The sequence below is a fragment of the Antedon bifida genome, chromosome 10, assembly GCF_963402885.1.
Source record: "Antedon bifida chromosome 10, ecAntBifi1.1, whole genome shotgun sequence".
NCBI classification, from domain to species: domain Eukaryota; kingdom Metazoa; phylum Echinodermata; class Crinoidea; order Comatulida; family Antedonidae; genus Antedon; species Antedon bifida.
In genome coordinates, this window is record NC_136235.1 from 16,956,500 (window position 1) to 16,975,465 (window position 18,966).

General features: G+C 33.2%; 2 protein-coding genes across 2 annotated transcripts in view; one reads left to right on the forward strand and one right to left on the reverse strand.

The window, feature by feature from the left end:
• The first annotated feature begins 9,302 nt into the window (after positions 1-9,302).
• On the forward strand, positions 9,303-13,989 carry LOC144854054 (juvenile hormone acid O-methyltransferase-like). Its single transcript, XM_078711936.1, is given in 4 exon segments — positions 9,303-9,502; positions 12,698-13,023; positions 13,342-13,480; positions 13,818-13,989. Coding segments are annotated over 4 exon segments (804 nt in total). The 5' UTR covers positions 9,303-9,330; the 3' UTR covers positions 13,985-13,989.
• A 1,143-nt stretch (positions 13,990-15,132) lies between these two features.
• The window catches only part of LOC144854040 (brefeldin A-inhibited guanine nucleotide-exchange protein 1-like), a 28,900-nt gene continuing 25,066 nt past the window's right edge, over positions 15,133-18,966 (reverse strand). The window contains exon 35 of the mRNA XM_078711920.1: positions 15,133-18,395. Coding sequence (XP_078568046.1) covers positions 18,258-18,395 — 138 coding nt within the window. The 3' untranslated portion in view covers positions 15,133-18,257. The remainder of the gene's footprint in view (positions 18,396-18,966) is intronic.

Consider the following 18,966-nt stretch of genomic DNA (forward strand, 5'->3'; position numbering starts at 1 on the left):
AATTTATCTAACGATAACACACAGTAGCACATTATTAGGTTACCATTTGTTCCCAGCAAAAACAGAACGTTTGTTAAACGTAATCGAAACGTTTGAAATTGCGTGTTTTTAGGTTTGGTTTTTCTAAAACATTTTTTAAAATAGACAAACCAGTTACTTTCCCCGCTCTACCCAGCACCTTCTCAACCCCCCTTACACGCCCTTACAGTACTGATATTCCCAGCCCAACATACAATATCCCCAAATAGAGCATCACTGATTAGTAAAACATAAACATTCTATAGTAAAAATATCCTGCTTTACCCCAAACGAACCGAGTTTCCTCAAGCAGTACAGCCTTTTGTATTTAACTTCTTAACTTTATGGTCAACAATTATGTTTTCGAAATCAATCCTTATTTCTTTCGTTTTATTTATGTTTAGTTCAGGAAAATTGTTGCCACAGTAATCGGTGAATCGAATAATCTCAGAAAGGTACAGAGAAGAGTCGTTGTTGTAAGTCCAACTATAGCCGAGTCATTGTAAAACAAAAATAGGCCTACATAAATTATTGTCGTCAATGAATCTGTTACCATTTTGTTTCTGTATCTACAATCGTTTCATTTATTTAAATTTAACATAATGTAAATGTATCAGGTAATCAGTAAACCAAAAAAACATAATTATGTCAATGAATCTGTTACCATTTCATTTCTGTATCTACAATATCGTTTCGTTTATTTACATTTAGAATTAAATGTAAATGTATCAGGTAATCAGTAAACCAAATAAACATAATTATGTCAATGAATCTGTTACCATTTCGTTTCTGTATCTACAATATCGTTTCGTTTATTTACATTTAGAATTAAATGTAAATGTATCAGGTGATCAGTAAAACAAACAAAAAACATATAATGAATCTTCAATATACTCGTCTACTGTACAAAATACATTATAAGAACTTTCTATCCAACATACGAATGATTTGTTTTCTTGTGTTAAAGAAAGATAAGTTAGTATAGTTAGTAGTTCGTTTACCATTTTGTTGAAAATTAAAATTAATTGCGAGTAAGTTGGTGGTAAGTCAGATTTACATATTTCACAATATTATAGAGTGTAGGTAATTTAACCGATTGTAATGTAGTATTTAAGATTTTTTAATTCCGATTGTGATATTTAGTTGTTTTGTAGTTTAGAATGTTTTAATTCCGATTGTATTGTAGTACTGTATTTAAGATTTTCTAATTTCGAATCCGATTGTACTAAAATTTAATGTGTTTAAATCCAGATAGGCATAACATAGTATTTAATATGTTTTAATTTTGATTATACTGTTTAGTTTAGTTTTTATATATCGTAAGTAAGTATACCTACTTATAAAGTTAATATAGGCCTAGCCCCTAGTAATATTGTTACAAAATCTTGGCATACCCCGTAACACAGTACCAGCCTATAATAATAACATGCCTTATAAAAATTACATTCTTGCTAGTTTTTGTTCTGATTGTTCCTTGTAGTTTGTACTGTAGGTAACAGAACAATTGTATTGTCTTCCCATTCAATAGACACCCTTTTCTACATAAAACATAATACACCACACCCTATCATAATAATGGTAATAAGTCGAGGTGGCCGAAAACGGCCAATGGACTTTCGTCGTGGATGAATCTATAACCAGGGAGTTGTAAAATAAGACAATTATTCATTCATTAATGTCAGTGCTTAAGATTAACTCAACGTTCAGTAGCAAGGTTGTGGGGGCTACCAAAAGTGTTTCACTATGAATTGTAAATTATCTGCGACGTACTCAAAATGTCGACGATTTCAAGCAATTGCAATCGATATGTTAACTTCCAAATTCGATTTCTCAAAAGATGACAGAGTTTTAGATGTTGGTTGCGGTTCAGGAAACTTTACTTCGGATATAGCTCGTAACGTTTCGTCAGTAGTTGGTATGTAGATTATTTATTTTCATCTCTGTAAAAACTTGTTGTAGCCTACTCGTTTTTATTAAAAATCTTTCTTAGGCCTATACATATATTATTTTGTATCAAATATCTTAATCATAAAATAATAATATTAAAATAAGAACATTTGAACAAACGATAGAAATGAATACCCGTTACACAATACAGTGTAATGTCTGTAAGGCAAACCAATTGTTAGGGGCTACGAAAAAAAACCCAACAACGTGACATTGAAAAAAGTGCTTAATTCAGTGGCTGTTTTGTTCACTTCATTCTGTATTGTTCAATTGTTATTGTGAATGGTGTCTTTATTCTAGCATCAGTGACCTTCTTTATTGCTTTTTTCAACGCACTCTGTATTTTGGTAGTACGTGGGCTGAAATCACCCGTGTGGATCAATACAAAAAAAGTGTCCTGCTTTGAATTGTATATTGCATTATAGTCTCCACTGTTCTTTCAGCATTCGTTAAAAAAGACACGCAGTTGAGTTTAGTTATATTGTTGAGCGAACCCCAAAATTGTTCTTGATTTTAATAACATGCCTTACACTGTGATCAACAATAATTCGTTTATCCAGTATCCGAACTCATATTATTTTATAGGGCCTAAATTTCCATTACCGTCTCCCCTTAGACTAAATTCTAAAATGTCAATGACCAATCCATGCGAACTCCATAAACATTACAAGCCTACATTAAATATTTTAAATGCATGTCATCATTATTACCGGTCAATTTATTTTATTTTAGGTATCGATGTGTCCAACGATATGATTGCTTATGCAAAACTGCATCACCAATTGAGCAATGTGGAGTATGTTGTCTGTGACGCGCAGGAGTTTGGAACGAATCTCTCAAAATGGAAATTGAACCAATTTAATAAAGTCACATCCATCCTTGCAGTGGGTGAAAGAAAAGAAAAAGACTATCCAAAATATACAACAATGTATGAAACAAGGCGGAGAATTATTTATTTTAGTTGTTGGTCCATTTTGCAGATTGTGTGGAACTGGAGAAAATGAGCTTCCGTCTTATCTTAAGAACCACTCCTGGCGCCAAATTGGGTCCACTTGAGCACAGTGTATTAACATACGAAAAGGTATTAAAATTCAGTGACTTATTTCTATTTTATATCACTGTGCTCCCCTGGCTCCAAATTGGGTCCACTTGAGCACAGTGTATTAACATACGAAAAGATATTGAAATTCAGTGACTTATTTTAATTTTATATCAATGTGCTCCTCACTGGCGCCAAATTGTGTCTACTTGAGCACAGTGTATTAACATACGAAAAGATATTAAAATAAGTGACTTATTTCTATTTTATATCACTGTGCTCCACTAGTGCTAAATTTGGTCCACTGAAGCAGCTACTATTTCTATTTCGGAAGTAAATAAAGGCATAAATGGCGCTCCGTAGAAGTAGAGAATGCTCGATCTTCGAAATGACGCTCTGAGTATACCTCTAGTTGAGAGAGATTATTTAGAGGGTTAGGTTTAGTCTCGGTCACATTTGCCTCATTTGAATACACGGTCACACTAGACTGAACAACCCTGGGTAGACCGGCAGCCCAGAGACATTTGGTTAGATGAGCTAGGTACCAATATCTGACTATTTAAGTGTGTTGGGGGTCACTTGAAGTCAATGAAAATGGGAGTCTGCCGGGTACCCCCTGCTGCGTCTAGACCGGGGGGACTCCGAAAGGTGCTAAAAAATCGGCACCGGTTAGATGAGAGAGATACCACCTAATTTTACCACCACGGGATGCCCATTGGCATCCTTATACCAGTATCACAAACGACAGACTTTTTGTCTGCTGCAATAGGCCCGCCAGACCCTCCGAGGGAGGGCCTAAAATGGGGCTAGCATAGATGAGTGAGGTACCACTCAAAATTAATGCCAAATGAACAAGTTGTGTTCATACAATACGAAATGGATAACAACAGACTAATTGCCTGCTGCACCGCAAGTGCCAGACTCCCTAAAGTTAGACTAGAGACCCCCCTTCCCCCAACTAGCCCAGCCTAGGTATTGTAGATACCACCAGCAACCAATTTTATATGATTTAGCACAATGTAAGCAATACCAAATGACCTATTACAGACTATCTGTACACTGCCTTGGCCCTGGCAGACCCCTCTAAAGTTAGACTAGAGACCCCCCTTTCCCCAACTATCCCAGCTTAGATATTGTAGATACTACCAGCAACCAATGTTATATGATTTAGCACATTGTAAGCAATACCAAATGACCTATTACAGACTATCTGTACACTGCCTTGGCCCTGGCAGACTCCTCTAAAGTTCGACTAGAGACCCCATTTACCCCAAGTATAGCCTACCTTAGATATTGTAGATACCACCAGCAGCAAAAAAAACCCAAAACAACATGTTTAATTGAATAAACTTTAATCGAACTAACACAAAACAATTGAAAATATATCCCATCAATGACGATAAAATGACCATTACCATTCTAAAGGGAAAAATAGTTTAAGAGTTTCACTTAAAACTTATATAAGCCAAATAATAAAAACTTTTCAACGTATGGTATGGTTGGAATCTACCTAAAACATATTTTACTGACTAAACGCTGTAGTTTTACAGAAATAGGCCTACTGCACATACAATTTTAATTTAAAAAAACGATCTGTTGCCCAATGCTTTTTAGAAGAGTATAGTAATAATTTGTAACATAATGTGGTAATTACTATTAACATTTAAACATAATTCTGACCAAACCCAGTAGTATTAAATAAATAACCTAATCAAAGTTTTCTTTTTATTTAAATATTTCTTTGTTATATTATATTATATATAATGTAACTGTAAAACTGTAGGCCTAGTTGTAGCCAAATTAGAAGAGTATATTAATATATTTTCAACAAGTACTGTAGCCCAATGCTTATTATAAAAGATTATACTAATTTTTTGTACCTTTTTTAATAGATCAGTACTACATAACTAGTCCAATGCTTATTAAAAGAGTATATTAATCATTATTTTGAACAAAGTTTGTGTATTAAATAAATAGCTTTTACAATAAACTGGTTTCCAGAATCGGCATTACCCAAAAACCTTTTTGAAGATGTACCTGTGAGCGTTAGCGAAACCAACGAAGATGATATAAGTTCTGGGCCGGAATGGAGCGATGACACTGACAGTGAACTTGAGATGTTCTGTTTTTAGAAATTAGAAATTTACATACATACATAATTCATAGTTCTCCCGTTATACCGTTTTTATGGTTTTTATTTAATATAAATGTTTATGTCCATGTCAATACAATTATCCAACTCTCACTAATGCAGCAAGGGCTACAATATAATATTTACTTTAACATATACGTTTACATAGTAATATCCAGTATTTCGAGAGAGAAAAAAAATATATTAAACACAATAATTATATTTTAAATACTTTTAATACTTTTAACCGAGTTTGGTCAGTAATATGTACATCTAAACATATTTTATTGTTAATAGTAGATTCCATTATAAAAATATTAAATATACTATTTTAATCAGAATTGGGTTACAGTACTTTTATTGTAAAAGTTATTTATTTAATACACAAACTTTGTTCAAAATAATGATTAATATACTCTTCTAATAAGCATTGGGCTAGTTATGTAGTACTGATCTATTAAAAAGGTACACAAAATTAGTATAATCTTTTATAATAAGCATTGGGCTACAGTACTTGTTGAAAATATATTAATATACTCTTCTAATTAAGAATTTGGCTACAACTACTGTTTTTTACTTACAAATTGTATAATGTTGCCCGAGAGTAGCTCTGCTAACTTCTCTGGCTGTTTTACTTTATCGTTTTGATTTAGCTTTTCGCTTTTTTTTTGTATCCATTGAGATCCAGCCACTGATACCCACAGTATTGTCACTTTTCAGTAATTTGCCTTTGGATTTATGTATATATAAAACAAAGAAATATTTAAATAAAAAGAAAACTTTCATTGTAAAGGTTATTTATTTAATACTACTGGGTTTGGTCAGAATTATGTCTAAATATTAATAGTACATAATAACCACATTATGTTACAAATTATTATTATACTCTTCTAAGTTTAAATGTTAATTATATAGTACATAATAACCACATTATGTTACAAATTATTATTATACTCTTCTAAAAAGCATTGGGCAACAGATCGTTTTTTTACTTAAAATTGTACAGTACTACAGTAGGCCTATAAATAGTTCAGTATGTTGTACTGTCCCTAGAAAAAAGGTATTTAAAGTTATTTCTGTAAAACTACAGCGTTTAGTCAGTAAAATATGTTTTAGGTAGATTTCAACAATCTCATGCATTGGAAAGTATTTATTATTTGGCTTATATAAGTTTTAAGTGAAACTCTTAAACTATTTTCCCTTTAGAATGGTAATGGTAATTTTATCGTCATTGATGGGATATATTTTCAATTGTTTGGTGTTAGTTCGATTAAACATGTTGTTTTGTGGGTTTTTTTTGCTGCTGGTGGTATCTACACTATCTAAGGTAGGCTATACTTGGGGTAAATGGGGTCTCTAGTCGAACTTTAGAGGGGTCTGCCAGGGCCAGGGCACATAACATTCATGATAAATGGCACATCTAATTGGCCGGAAAAAAAACTCTCATGCAGCATGCTACCATTGAACAAAACGATCGTACTTTTTATCATTGTTGAATGTTTTGATATTAGCCTAATTGTTAAAACGACCTTCACAACCAAAATATTTCTTTGTAATAAAATTTATTTTAAATGGAACGCTATAAAAATAATCCTCTGCTTCATCAGAGCATGAATACCTAATAACCAGACAAGAACGTATCTTTATTACGTTTTACTATCAATCCATTTTCATATCACGCAATCCATTTTTCAACAATATAGTAGTATAACAATAACATTTTGATTGAATAGTGAGGGATTAGTTACAGTTTGACTTTGAATAAACCATTGGTAATTTACTGAAAATCTAAAATGAACTTGTGTTATAATACAAACAATATTATTCAATCAAAGAAACGCTCTACTACACATGAGAAATAGATGTCGGTCGATAAACTTCTGACGACGACTAAAACAACGACAATCAGCTAAATGTTAGTGATTTTATTTCATCTCTGGCTTGTTAAATTTTTCATGACACATTACCAGACTTCCCCCTCCTCTCGCAATGAACTACAGTACAGATCTTCCCTATCTAGGCTTGTGTATGTAGCATACTACGCTATTCACAAATTACCCACGCATAGCAGTGTTACTAGAGCCATCACAGATTACCTCTAATGGATCAATCATTCACACATGAATTCAAAAATTCATCGACAAACGAAATATAGCCTATATTCATTCCTTTTAAATATTAGGCATATTGCCAAGGCCAATAATCGATTTGTCCATAATTATTGCGTTTTGCCGGGGGTTTTTCATAATCTAAGGCCAATTTTTAGGCCAAATCATAATTGTGCGTATAGTTTTGTATTTCCGATGCGTGTAGTACCCTATTTATCTTCATTTCCGTACGTTCGTAAATATTAGGCCGAATTTCCGTAGTAATTTATAGACGTTCCGAAATTTGAACCGTGTTATACCGGTAGCAGAGCAAAGTTTGCTTCTTTCTGCAAATGTCCTATCATTATTTTCTTTGTTTTATTTGGAGTGTGGTTTAAAACAACACTTTTGTAAAGTTTATAGTGGATAAATAAAAATGAATTTTTGGAAATTGTGGTTTTAACATCTGAATTCCAAATTATACAATTTAACCTTTTGCTCAATATATTTATAGCAACAGCTTCATATTTTTTGTATAACTTTTTAAAATTATTAATTGATAATTAATTTACATTAATTGAGTACAGTTATTAGAATGTACCGTACCAAAAGTACCTTCATCGGGGACTTCCATGTGACGTTCGCATTGATCGAAAACAAATTTATCATGAATTTTACGTGCGAGAGTACCATTTGCGGCCATCTAGGGGTGTCATTTAACAATTTGCTTGCTCAAATACTCAGTGTCTACAGCCCTGGAGTCTTTGAGCAACCCTCTTAAAATAGTCCTGCGACTGCCCCTGATAGCTCTATCTATATTTATTTACAGCAATTTGTTGAGGAAACTAAATATATCAATGTAAATAGGTGGTATTGATACAGTTGAGTAGGCCTACGTATCGGCTGGTGGTCTAGAAAAAAATAATCGAATGCTATAGGCCTAATGTAAACTACAGTACATGATACCATAGATATTATAGTGTAATATATTAAATTCACTATAATCCTCTATGATGATGATACACTATACTTCATAGTCACACATAAATATTGTAGGTAACAATAGGTACGCGTTTGTCTAGACGGTATGAGTTATTCACAACGAGTTTACGAATTTTTCAATTTACAAATAACCTTTTGTATTGTGGGGCACGTATTTGGAGGATTTTCAGAGATGAGGGTGGTGAGGTGTCGGGGATGGGGGTTCGCAGTCGGTTAAGGGCGGGGAGGGGGAGGGTTCGCTGTAAAGGGGGGTTCGCCCGAACCATAAAAACCCCCCCTGGCTACGGGCCTGAAGGCAGTGTACAGATAGTCTGTAATAGGTCATTTGGTATTGCTTACAATGTGCTAAATCATATAACATTGGTTGCTGGTGGTATCTACAATATCTAAGCTGGGCTAGTTGGGGGAAGGGGGGGTCTCTAGTCTAACTTTAGGGTGTCTGGTACTTGCGGTGCAGCAGACAATTAGTCTGTTGTTATCCATTTAGTATTGTATGAACACAACTTGTTCATTTGGCATTAATTTTGAGTAGTACCTCACTCATCTATGCTAGCCCAATGTTGGGCCCTCCCTCGGGGGGTCTGGCGGGTCTATTGCAGCAGACAAAAAGTCTGTCGTTTGTGATACTGGTATAAGGATGCCAATGAGCATCCCATGGTGGTAAAATTAGGTGGTATCTCTCTCATCTAACCGGTGCCAATTTTTTAGCACCTTTCGGAGTCCCCCCGGTCTAGACGCAGCAGGGGGTACCCGGCAGACTCCCATTTTCATTGACTTCAAGTGACCCCCAACACACTTAAATAGTCAGATATTGGTACCTAGCTCATCTAACCAAATGTCTCTGGGCTGCCTGTCTAGGGTTCGAGGTCTATCAATGACAATAGCGTGTTTTTTTTAATAGTTGGAAGTAGATCAGCTATCTTGCAATTCTTTATAATAGAAAATAATTAGGGTATTGAATTATTCATGATTTCTGCCCACGTTCGTCCTGAAAAAAAAACCGCTGGCAGTGACTCTGGCCGAAGTTGGCCTAATCCATTGGTTATATTTAATACAACAGTTTGCAACTAGAAGTACGACGAGTGTTTACATTTAAAGTTTGCACCATGAATAGTAAATTGTCTGCCATGTACTCAAAATGCCGCCGGTTGCAAGCAATCGGTATCAATAAGTACATTTCCAAATTCGATTTCTCAAAAGATGAAAGAGTTTTAGATGTTGGTTGCGGTTCAGGAAACTTTACTTCGGATATAGCTCGTAACGTGTCGTCAGTAGTTGGTATGTATACTATTAGACGGGTCTAGGCCCGTTGCCTTCTTAGTTGGGGAGCTCCTTTTCTGACCACTGGTCAAGAAATTGGCCATATGAATATCTCATCAACCACTGGTCAGAAAGTGATAATTGTGGTCTCAAATTACTCGCAAAGTATATGTTTATATTTGTTCTAATGTATTAAAAATCATAAAAACTGTCAAAAATCCCCTAATTTTGACCATTGACACAAACATTTTTGGGATGGAGCACACTTTTCATATCTTAGAAATTTTTGGGCGGATATGGTCGTAGTTGGTGTAAAAATACTCAGAAGATACATTTTTCTATTCAATTTAATGGAAACGTGAAACTTTATTTTTTGCCATTGGTCAACAACATAGCCATATCAATATCTCAGCAACCACTAGTCAGAAAGTTATAATTTTAGTCTCAAATTACTCGTAAAATATATATTTATATTTGCTCTAATACATCAGAAATACACAAAATGTTAAAAAAACACCTTATTTTGACTGGTACAAACATTTTTATAAATGTTGTCTTTGCTTAATATCAAAATACACACATATAAGTGCGAAAAGACATATCATGACCACTGTGATGAAGAAAATGACCATAGAAATGTTTAGCAACCAGGTCACAAAGTGATAGTTTTGGTCTCAAAATACTAGGACTGAATACGTTTAAAAACGAAATAACAAGTTATGAAAAAGTGGAGCCTTTCTTTTCAGGTATCACATGATAAATTGAAATGCGTTGCCCACAATATACCATATGGTAGGCTACTCCAGGCCCGTAAAATAGTTTTTATAGAGGGGTTCGAATTTGGAAGCCTTTGATAGACCAACCAATTACGATTAATTTGTATGTGTATTAAATTTCAAATTCACTGGCTCTGTCGGAGAGGTGGCGATTATGGGGAAATTCTCAACCTCAGCCCCCCATCGTGTTGGGATTGAGTAAAAATATTTTGAAACTATGGACCTATAGTTCACCAGAAATTAAGTTATGTAAAAATCGTATCAAAGTTCCAGCTTGGAGTCAATTGTATAAAACCTTAAAAAGATATTTGAATCTGAAATAGTGCACCACCTCAGTCCCATCATGGTTGGGGCTGAGGTACGAAAATGGAAACATGGGCCTTTTAGTTAGTACAATCGTATCATACTTCTCAATTCTTTAACACGAATGTTGTTGTTTGTACTGTATACTTTTAATTTATGGATAGGAAAGTCACGCCGTCTCCATACACATAGACTTTTTAACAGCTTTAATCAACATTTCCCATGCCTCTGTCTATTGTCTTTAAGCATAATTGGAACTGTTTATTGTACATCCTGAGCAATGGAATTCATCTTAATTTACATCAACCGCAACCCTCCTCCGAAGCATACACAGAACATTATCTATCCTTCCCAAACCGTTATGAACATACAAAACTAAATGGACATCGCGAAACCTACAAGTCTCTCAACAGCAGTAACTCTGTTCACTGTTATTTCTGCCAAGAGTCGGGCCACACTATTAAGGTATGCCATCACAAACAGCCAGTCGAGTGTTGGCACTGTAATCAAGTTGGTCATAAGGCTAAATTCAATTTTCCCAAGATCTTATTTACAATTGCTCCAAACAAGAAGTTGAGGAAAAAAAGAAGAACAAAACACCATTGTTAGAAACAAAGGAACTCATTGACCCAGAACTGTACAACCAGGGAGTTATTTTACTACCTGGAGCAACAATAGCTTAGACCTAAATGCTTTCAACACTTCAAATATCTTAACAGAAAATTGCAATGTATTTGACAACTCACCTTGATAATTATATTACCAATAATGATGTCGCTATAAAAGACATTTTTAGAAATGATCGCAATAGGAAAGGGGGTGGGGTTGCTGTATACATAATATAAATGGTGGTTTTACTTACAAGGTAAAAAATGACCTTTGTATCAATGAATTAGAAATCATTATATTAGGCAACTTAATTGTAAACCTTTCTTTTTAATTTGTTGGTATCGTCCACCTAGTTCAAACTTAAGTATTTTAGAAAAATTTGATCTTTTGCTAGAAAGATAGAATCTACAAATGATATCATGGTTGCCGGTGATGATGATGATGTAAAAATATGTAACAGTATACTGTATAGCATTTGTCATTCATTTACCGGAGTTCTTTAAAATTGTTAAACAGTGATTAGTTTAGATTGTAATTATAATACTAAATATTCTTGGTGATGAGAGATTTAACTGTGATGTTATTCATTAAAATAGAATTATGTATCTACTGAGGACTTTCGATACAAAGTATTCATAGTATATACCATACTCACACAACAGTCGCTGATATTTTGATATTAAGCAAGACAATGCGCTAGTTATTAAAAATGTATGTGTGCATTTTGTATATTTCTGTTGTATTAGAGCAAATATAATTATATATATTGCGAGTAATTTGAGACTAAAATTATAACTTTCTGACTAGTGGTTGCTGAGATATTGATATGGCTATTTTCTTGACCAATGGTCAAAAATAAAGTTTCACAGTCATTTTTGGCAAGAGTTATCCATTAAAGTGAATAAAAATAGGTGACACCCAACCACGACCATATCCGCCCAACAATTTCTGAGATATGAAAAGTGTGCTATACTAAAGCAAAAAATGTTTGTGCCGGCTATATGTCAAAGGTAAAAATTAAAGGTTTATTGAGAGTTTTATGATTTTTATTACATTAGAACAAATATAAACATATACTTTGCGAGTACTTTGAGACCACAATTTTCAATTTCTGACCAGTGGTTGCTGAGATATTCATATGGCAAATTTCTTGACCAGTGGTCAGAAAATGGGTTTTCGTCCACTTTTGGCAAAAGTCCCATTTCCCGTTAGAGTGAATAGAAACATGGGTCTTCTGAGTAGTTTGGCACAAACAATATTGCCGAATTACGCAAAGTCTTAACTTTGACCATATTGACCTTTTGGCCCCTGTACTGACCAAGCATCCCAATTTTTTTTCGGCCAACAGCAAAAAATTGATTTGTATTGATATAAGGAAGCAAAAAAAAACATTGTTGGCATAGTTTGCTAGAGGTTGCAGGTAACCCCTTTCTGGCTCCCCAAACTTTTGCCACTCGAACCTTGCCACCTGAATTTGTGCCAACCATCAACCTTTATTAGTTTAATTATTTCATTTAATATTAAGGTATCGATGTCTCCGACGATATGATTGCTTATGCAAAACAACATCACCAATTAAAGAATGTAGAGTATGCTGTCTGTGACGCTCAGGATTTTGGAACGAATCTCTCAAAATGGAAACAAAATTAATTTAATAAAGTCACATCAATGTACGTCTTGCACTGGGTGAAAGATAAGAAAAAGACTATCCAAAATATACAACAATGTATGAAACGAGGCGGAGAATTATTTATTTTGGTTTGTGGTCCAATCTTCCAACTTGGTGGAACTCGAGAAAATGAGCTTCCGTCTTATCTTAAGAACCACCCAAAGTGGAATCGTTTTCTTAAGGTGAGTTTACATTTTATCATATTTCTTATAGTGTTATTATAGTAGTCACATTGTATTATTAAAACATTCAACGCGAAATATATCACAGATATATGTCTGAATAATATATTATAATAATCGATAGGTAACGTCAGCTACTACAGTTATAAATGTTGCTTGAGCACAGCAGATAATTGACGTGGATCTTGCGATGGTAAGGTGCGTTAGTTCAGGAAAGAGTGAAGAACCCTAGTGTTAGTCATTCCCTTCCCTTCATTAAAGCACTGTTTACGCATAACACACTCAAACGTTCAATCAGTACAATTTCTGTTTGTTCAGGATTATGAAGGCGGTTTGAAAAATGTCTTGGAATTGGATGGTTGGTGTAGTCTTTTGGAAACTGAAGGATTCTCATTGGTCAGCAAAGAAGTCGTAGACCCAACCATATTTATCATAGAAAATGATTATGAACTTGATGGTAAGTAAGAGATTATCTCGCAAAATGTCCATTTCTATAGCGCCATTCCAACATAATTGCCCATGGCGCTGTGGATTTATATATGTTACATATTTCCATCTTATAGTCTAGGAAAAAATCTGGAAAAAATGAGTTAGGGCTGAGTGGAATGTTAGTGGCAGTAAACATAGCCAGATATCCTAATTAATCCCTTCTGATCACTCTAAGCCCTGTTGACACTTGCTATTTAAATGTTGACTGCCTCTAACATTCCACTCCTCCTAACTTGATTTCTAGGCAGATTTTTTTCCTAGACTATCATGCTGTTGATTTAGACATTTAAACATTTCTTTTTAAGGCTATGTTCGCACTCTATCTGGACAATTAACTCGAATACCGGATAATCTTCAAGATGAAATTGTTAAAGATGCGATGGATTGGTGTAAACGGGAAATGCCAGTAAATAGTGATGGCATTATGTATTGTGATTGTGAATATTATTTCCTTCATGCTAAGAAAAAGTGATTGAATTAAATAGTACTAGAGGGTGAGCTCGCTTCACTCGCTCCCCTTCTAGGAAGTTTAGACGATGGTTCTCGGAATGATAATGACTCGGGTAAAAAGGACGTTCTCCTTGTACGTTTTCTGTCGGTTACCATTATTGAAAATGCTTGAAATTCGTAAAACTAAACCTACTCTGTTTCTTAGATGATTAATAACATTTTAAAGTAGGCCTATAGTGTGTATTGTTTGGTAGGGCCCTTATAGGGTTGAGGTGGGGAGGCCTTTTGAGGGAGGTGCTTATTCAAGGGATATGTTTAATTTTTTACTTTTAATAATATGGTAACATTTATAATCAAATAACATCCTCTAATAGATATATGAAAAGTGGTAAAAATGCTTGGTAAATTGTAGATAACAGTGCGATGAATTCTATTACAAATAGTATAATTGTGTTACTATAAATATAATACAATATTGTGTGTATAAATGTGGATGGGCGTTTATTAGATTATTATTCAAAGTGATGTTTTACTGGGGAGGCGTTTATTCAAATAAATGTCATCCTAATAATTAATACATTATTTAATTTAAACATCTTTTGAAACTAACTTCCGCGACAGAGTGGGCCGTTTCGGCCCAAGAAGGAAGACGTTTAGACGGCTTGCAACATGGGCAGACATCCCGGTCCTAACGGGACACAGCCTACAGTTATTCCTGCCAGCTTACTCGATTTTATCAGATCAGATCTCCCTATGTAATTTCATAATACTATTCCCCACAATATATTCCGAACAACAAAAATTGATTTGTATTGATATAAGGAAGCAAAAAAACATTGCAGGCCTATGATTCATAGTAGCATTTTTTTTTCAACATGGTAATAATTTTATGTGAGGATTAGACACGTGACAGGAATTAATTTATGTAGCCACCAGAAAGAGGGTACAGTATGACAATATGGACCACTTTTAAATTTGGAAGCATTGATCATGCTTGCATGGATAAGAATATTTTTGTATTAATAAAAAAATATAGGACACTTATAGAGAATAATGATAATGGTATAATGTCTAAACCTAAAAAAAACCTCATCTAAAAAAATCAGTTTCTTTAATTATTTATTTCATTTCTCATATAGTTTTCCCTCGTGAAAATAAAACTAAGATACATATAATACTATAATATCTTTTATCAATTACGGCGGCAATTACAACTGGCCTCCTTCATGCCATTGGTTCAAATTAGCCTATAATTTCATTTTACAAGACATTGATCTGCCTATGACGTCACAACATAGATTGCACAGAGTATATGCAACATTACGTATCTGGGTAAAAAGTAGTAAATATTCCCATCAAACAGAACAAAAAAAACTCGTTCTCAGCGTCGTAATTTTGATGGTGAAAATGAGATATTGACAATTTCAATTCTATTTTCAAGAAATTTCACATTAAAAGCTTGGCTTCCACTCGGACACGCCAACGACGTAAGCACAACGCAAGTGAGTTGACCAATAACAAGCGACAATTCGATTGGTCGAATTACTTGCGACGCGCTTAATACGTACTAGCATGGACCAATGAATAGGTCCATGGTACTAGTTAGAGCCATATATTGAAATATATGTGGCTCTGGTACTAGTGGAAACCAAATTTTATTCCTAACGATATAATGCCTCATAGCCTATCTCTATGATTTGCATTAGGTATAAAAACTCAACCAATAAATTCATGACAATTAAATCAAATAATAGAAAAAGAAAAAAGTAGTTTTCAAAGGAATTATAAATATAGAATATACATCAACTAATTTAAATAAACGATCATGTGACTAATTTGAATAAACGATCATGTGACTAATTTAAATACTGATCATTTATTTAAAGATGTATTGTCCCTTGAAACACAAAAAATGAAAAAAAAAATATTCTCAATTTAAATTGGCCATATCAAAGTAATATTAAAGGTATTCACTTTAAGTCGAAAATTTGAGCCAAAAACAACAAGTTTACGTAATTAACAGGTAAATTAATTTGATTACATTTCGTCTGGAAAATCATCACAAGCGAAAGTAAACAAAGATTTCAAACCACGAGTATGCATTATACATGATGCTAATTAGGATTGTTTACAACTCGTTGCGGTTGAGAAGGTGTTTTCACACAGATCGCGAGGAAGTTTTATGATTATGCATACAGAGTAGCCAAACAAGCGCGTTGCATTATGAGATATGTCTTGATCGAAAACTTTGACTGGAAGTCAAAGTTATTTTTTGAACAAAAAAATGTCTGTATTTCGGTTAAATAATTTTTTTTTTTACTAATTTTTGGTGAAAGTTAATAACTATTATGATACTTCAAAATGACCCACTTTTTTCGAAATTTAAAAAAAAAAAATTTTTTTGAATTGGTCAAAGGGACAATACATCTTTAAATCCAATAATTTTGTGTCTAGTTTCAATAATGATTATATATGAAATAAAACATCTCATCTGAATTTGATTATTTACAAATAAGAGAAAAACATTTATATTTTGTTTACTCAATATTAAGGTGCAGTATAAACAACATATAACACTTTTATTTTTAAACTTTTTTCTAAGGACTGCTTTTTTTGTAAGAGATAACCCTATATTTATTTATAATTATTAAGAACTACCCCATTATTATTAAGGGACCATCTTCTGATTATGGCAAAATTTTTAGGGACCACCTTCTTGGATCAACTCCAAACAACAACTTTTTATTGAATAAACAACAGATATATACCGAATTATTGGACTGCTCACATATTATCATTCATTTATATAGTGCTATTTTATGGTGGTTCTTCAACAGAGTCACTGTTGATACCATTGGGCTGCTGTAGCACTTTTATACTGTAATTCAAAATTAGGTATATCACTGTAGTGTATTGTGTATGAAGAAGAATTAAAATTTTAAATTAACAGCTACTGTATATAATATTATTCTAGTTATTATTTAGGAACAGTGAGATTATCTGAAATTAATATTTTTAATAATTTCAATTCCATTAATTACTGTGGTTCATTAATTAATTAATTAATGGCGATATCAAAATAAGTAAACATCGCTCGAACATTACTGAGTATCAAGGTTATTTAAGCATTGTTTTACGTCAAAGGCATATTTAGAACTCTTCCTATGTGTGCTATTCTGCTGTGGTGATAACATAGCTCCATAATAAGCAATAATAATACAAAGAATATAATACATACATCTATAAGAAAAAACAATTTACACGAGTACAAATACGTACAACAATGGAATGCAATTAGGAAAGATGGTACTGAACACAGATTTTACACTGCATCTAATGAATACATTTAAAGACCTATCTACACTATCAAACTTTATGTGATAAAAAAATGTGATGTGCCCATATATGGACATGTCATATCACTAGGTCTACGATATTTATGATAGTGTAGACAGAGCTTAAAACATTTTTAAAAAGGTTAAGGTGTTTACCCTGAGATTCTAGTTTTTTTGATGAAAATAAAGATTTTTTTCTTTCACAAAACGTTCTACTCCAAAACTACAGGGGACTAAGGTGTCAGTGCAAGATATTAGCCTATTAGATATTAACGTACCAACTCAAAGAGCTTTCCTAACGAACTAAACATAAGAATACTACAGAATACATTACTATAATCATAAAATGATAGATGAACCATCACTCCTCTGTCTACACTATCAAACTTAATGTGACAAACACAAATTATGTGCCCATATATGGACATATCGCCAACATATTTGGTCACATCATACATTTTTTGTCAAACTGGTTTGATAGTGTACAGACAGATTTATTATCATTATTTATATCATACATCCATCATCATATTTAGTGAAGATATTAGCGTATGCTATAATAGTATACAGAAATAAAAAACTGTGTTTATAAGAGTGTATCAAAAATTTCTAATGGTTTAAGTATCTATGTATATTCGAAAAATCATTTACCCCGAGACAGTCCACAAACTATTGCCCCATAAACTGTACAGACATAAAAAGTACATATACATTTTATCTATTAATCATATACTTTTAATATATTCTAATTTATTAATTATTTAGCATAAAAATTATGGTAATTATTTCACATATAAGTTATGCAAATTATATAACATAATTAGCATAACTTATTCTAATTAGTGACCTTGCTAGCATAAATTATGCATTTTACTTTTGTTATCTGTACTTATCTTGCATAATTTGTGTTAAATAATAAAATTATTGAATGGTACAATAATGCTCTCACATTATCAACTGTTAGGAATCACAAACAATGCTGAATACTTTCCCTGTTCGGACAAAGAAGGATCGAAGAATAGCACGCTGTTCCCACTTGAGGTCAAAGAGCATGACCTCACATAGTTGACTGTAGTGATTTGATGCATGAACTTTGAACTTTAAAAAAATGAAAGATTTATTCTGTATAATTCATATTCTAGTAATGTGTACAACAGTTATTTTTAAAATGTTCATATGTAATATGATGGGCTTTGGCCCAAAACATGTCGTTTAAATAAACTTTTATTTACGCAGTTTTAACCTATTTGATTTTGATGTTTTATTTACCCTACCTATTATATGCAGCTTTTTATTCAAAAATTGTTCCATGGATAACTACACTTTCATATACTAGTTTGTCATGGTGTAATGTCATGTTAAAGGCTGTATTTTTCAAGTTTCAACACAGATAGGCTTTTCCACATGTTCATATTAGACTGTATACTCAGTTTCAAAGAATATGAGAATTTACTGAATAAATTGTGCCTGGCACATTCGGAATTTATTTTTATGATCCTTTTTATTTTGTGAATTTATACTAAAGGTGAGGGCATAATAATTTCATATCTGTGAGGGTATCATGAGTGCCACAATAGTTATAATGGTGGGGGTCAACATTCCAAGCTGAAGTCCATATTGAATATTTCTTTGGCCGTAATTATTCTCTCTTTCAGCTTTTCTCATCTTT